The sequence below is a fragment of the Sceloporus occidentalis genome, unplaced genomic scaffold, assembly GCF_023333645.1.
Source record: "Sceloporus occidentalis isolate IW3139 unplaced genomic scaffold, rSceOcc1.0.p SCAF_76, whole genome shotgun sequence".
NCBI lineage: Eukaryota > Metazoa > Chordata > Lepidosauria > Squamata > Phrynosomatidae > Sceloporus > Sceloporus occidentalis.
In genome coordinates, this window is record NW_028317056.1 from 4,867,897 (window position 1) to 4,872,090 (window position 4,194).

A 4,194-nucleotide genomic window follows, 5' to 3' on the forward strand; every position below is an offset into this window, starting at 1 on the left:
TTTCTCTCCTCTCTCAGCTTCTCTCTTTTCCTCCAAACACCATTAATCCCTCTAATTTTCCTCCTGATCCAATCAGTCTTGTAATCAATCTCTTTTCCCCTCAAGGCTCTCCCCCCTCTCCATTTCTCCTCCCCTGCGTCCCCTCTCATCCTCCCCTGTATACCTTCTCCCTATCTTCCCCCGGCCACATTCTCTCTCCCTGACATTCCTCAGTGTCTGGACTTGGTTGGCTATTTGCCCGGAGAGGGGGTGGCGTAGGGTTGGGGGGGGGGGTACGCCTTTATCCCCACATGGCACTAACTGGGTGATCCTCCCTCTCCCAGAGTCTCAAAGGGGGGGGTTCTAACATCCCGAGGGGGTACTCGCCCCCCCATTCAGGAAACCACACGTGGCAGCGCACAGCACCCTTTCTATACCAGGGATACTCAGCCTACTTGTTTAACCCTTTGTTTGACCATAAAGGGCCCGTAGATCTTTGGCAAGAATTGGGTTAATGTTTTCGCACGAGGGTTAAAACGATGTAAAAATACATTATTCACTCTTCTCTTCCCAGAAGTACCGTGGGGGGCTCCTGGTGTCGGAGTTGGCCATGCACTCCTTGGATGAACCACTGGATCTAAAGCTGAGTATCTCGAAGCTGCGGGCGGCGCGGGAGAAACGAGAGCGCAGCGGAGGGAGCGGCAGAAAGCGCTCCGTGCACCACGAGCTCATGATCCGGGATGATGGGACTACCGTTATCACACCTGTCTGCTCCTCACCCCCACCAGGTACCTGCGCAGCACGCCTTCCGCCGATCTGACCTTTAACCTTCTAGGTTCTGTAGCCTACAGCTCCCATGAGGCTTAGCCATCTGCCTCCTGTATGGCCAAGGGTCAACTTGTATGGCCAGTTTGGCGGCTGCATAACACCCATAGCTGTGTCGGACTTTCTTTTTGATGTCTCGATGTAGAACCCCCCCCCCCCCCCGTTATTATACTTTATTTTAAATGCACCCTTTTATTCTGAATAGGGTTCCTGTCTCGGTTTCGGGAAGAGGACAGCCACCCGTTCTCCTCTCCTCCAATTGTGGATCTGAGTCTTTCTCCCCCTTCGGAGATGGACTCCCCAAGCTGCGCATCCTTGTCCCCAGAGAGAGGTGGCGGAGTAGACACTCCCGTGGTGAGTGTCCCTCAACTGTTATGTATAGATCTAGATTGCTATACGGCCCAGCAAGTGCTTGGAAATAAGTCTTTTCATACGTAGAATTCTCACTGGTTTCTATTATTTATTTCACATCTGAATACGTCGAATAAATCTTGCACAAGTCCTTGAGAACTTTGACCCTCTGCCACCCCAGTGCTGGAGAGCCTCTTGGCGCAGGTCAGAAAGCCAGCCGCTGATTTATTCCGCCTCTGCTGATCCAAGGGGTTCCCAAAACCTGGATTGTTGAGAAACGCGTTAAGCGCCCCTGTATGAAGCAGCATGAGCTATAGATCTTCTAGATACTTTGTAGAACATTGTCGAGCCTCCAGCCCGATCACTTCTAGTACAGGCAAATGTTTAGGTTGGGAAAAATAACTTCATAATAGCCTGGGAGTGGGGTGGGATCCTGTTAAATGAGAACGTGAAGGAGCAGGGGACACCTTCCAAAAGCATTTTGGGCCACTGGGACCCGCTTGTTTCGGAAAGAAAATCATTCACTGTATCTATGCGATTATTTTATTATTGGAATCTAGAAATCCGAGGCTTGTATCCGTCTTTTCTCCCTCCTTTTCATTCGTCGACTCGTTGATCTGTACTTCTCCTCCGATCTAACCTCTGATCCCGTCTGTTGCCCCTAGGACACTAAGTCGCTGCGTTGTGGGGGTGACGCGGCTCCCAGCCCCTTCCAGTTCTACCTGCCGCTCAGTTCTGGACTCCAGCTGCCTCCCTCCATGTTTTTGTCACCTCCCAAGGAGAAGCGACTTTCTCTGGAGTACACCGAGCAGAAACAGCTGGTGTGTCAGTGGGCAAAGGTAATGTCGGCTTCCTGCGGGTCCTGTAGACCCCTACTGCTCTTGTGAACCATCCCTCCGTTACAGCCGATGCCTCTATTTCTCCTTGTTACCCACTATCATTATTTCTGCCCGGGCTCCTTCTATTTCTCCCTTTGGATTCCCTCCTTCCGCTCTTTCTACCTCTGCTTCTACCTCTTTTACCCCTGTTTCTCCCTCGGGTACCATATTCCCTTAATTTCTCCATCTGTTACCCCTGGTTCCTCACCTTCTAGCTCTGCTACCCCTGCTCTCTCTCTTTTCCAATATGTCCATCTTTCTCCATGCTCCTCTCTCTATTATTCCTTCCATTGGGCTCTCGCTGATCTCTCTGACCCTCTCCTTCCATACTCTTTCTTAAGTCTGTCTATGCTTCCTCCCCTGCGCCTCTCCCCAATTCTCAACATTATTGCCCTCCCTATAAGAGCTTGTCACCTTCCTCAGAATCACCCTGCGACAATTGATCTTGCAGTGCAACCGGCTCTTTGAGCTCCTGCAGGAACTGGTGGACCACGTCAATGATTTCCACGTCAAGCCGGAGAAGGATGCTGGGTATTGCTGTCACTGGGAGGGCTGCGCCCGCCGGGGCAGAGGCTTCAATGCCAGGTAGGATCCAGAACATTCCAAGTATTCTCTTTAGGAAGAAGATGGAGAAGATTCTGGGTCTCAGCATGCTTAACAGCATGAAGCCTCTCCACGGTTCATTCAGGGGTGGTAATAAATAATATATGGCAAGGTCTCGGGGTACTCCTTATTCAGCCGGTGTCTGAGATATCATCCTGTTAACTCTGCAGATATAAAATGTTGATCCATATCCGAACGCACACCAACGAGAGGCCGCACTGCTGCCCGACCTGTCACAAGAGTTTCTCTCGCCTTGAAAACCTGAAAATCCACAACCGGTCCCATACAGGTCAGTAGCTGCCATCATTCCAGCCTAATACCCATACACCTTGGACGTGCCTATAACCCCACCACACTCTCATACTCCCACCTTGCATGTCCATTATCCTGCCACGATGACATAACACCTTCATACATGTCCATTTTATCTAGAATTCCCCATCATACTGCTATAGGCGTTGCTCCCATTTCTGACATGGCAATTTTTATTATTTCCACAGGGGAAAAGCCTTACATGTGCCCGTACGAGGGCTGCAACAAGCGTTACTCCAACTCGAGTGACCGATTCAAGCATACGCGAACCCACTACGTGGACAAGCCCTATTACTGCAAGATGCCTGGATGTCAGAAGCGCTACACGGACCCCAGTTCCCTGAGGAAACATATTAAGGCTCACGGGCACTTCATCTCACACCAGCAGCGACAGCTGCTAAAAATACACCAGGCCCCCAAGCTGCAGACGTCTGGAGACAGCGGTTACCCCAATGGTGCCCAGTTGATTATTCCCAACCCAGCTGCCATCTTTGGCAGTCAGTCCCTCCCCCTTCCCCTGGCACCAGGACCTCTGGACCTAAGTTCACTGGCCTGCAGTGGGGTAGCATCAGCCCTGGCGGGGCTCCCCAATCCTATGCTGACACTGGCTGGCTCACCCCTGAACTTGGCTAAGGGCTCCCTTCTATCCCAAGCCTACTCTGCTGCAGGCCTCGGCCTTCCTTTAGTATCCTTGGTAGCAGCGAGCAAAATGGAGAGTGAAAAGTGTCCTAAGGGCCGAAAGTTGGATAACAACGGCAGGACTGAAGGATCAAAACTAAGGCCTAGCTCAGCTGAAGGGCTGCCTCTTCTGCCTAGTGGGGTGTTAGATCTTTCCCCTGGTGTGGGCTCGGAGTCTCTTCTGCCAGGATGGGTGGTCATCCCACCAGGGTCTGTATTACTGAAACCAGCTGTGGTCAACTGAGAAGACCGTAGCTTTTCAGTTGTACTCCGGTGAACCGACACAGCCACCCAGCATTTTATGGCAAAAAAACAGACTTTTTGGCTGGGCGGGTTCGTTATCTTCACAGATTCAAAACTTTCCAGGTACATTCCCAGCCCCGTGATTCCGTCGTGTTCCTTCTACGAACGTCACGCAGGACAGTCATGGAGCGGACGTGCCGGTTTCTGCCTTCAAACATACAACTCGCTTTTTTTTTTCCATGGTGGGATTACTGGATTTTTTTATTTTTTTATTTTTTTTTTGCCAATACATCAGATTCCCCCCCCCCCCCCCTTTTGAAGTGGG

The 4,194-nt window shown here is 51.1% G+C and overlaps 1 protein-coding gene across 1 annotated transcript; it reads left to right on the forward strand.

Moving 5' to 3' along the window:
* Positions 1 to 589: 589 nt before the first annotated feature.
* Positions 590 to 3,870, forward strand: LOC149285855 (zinc finger protein GLIS2). Its single transcript, XM_089495032.1, has 6 exons — positions 590 to 767; positions 1,010 to 1,164; positions 1,821 to 1,994; positions 2,485 to 2,618; positions 2,807 to 2,925; positions 3,137 to 3,870. Exons 1-6 carry the CDS (start codon positions 590 to 592, stop codon positions 3,868 to 3,870), a joined length of 1,494 nt encoding a protein of 497 aa, XP_089351158.1.
* Positions 3,871 to 4,194: the final 324 nt, after the last annotated feature.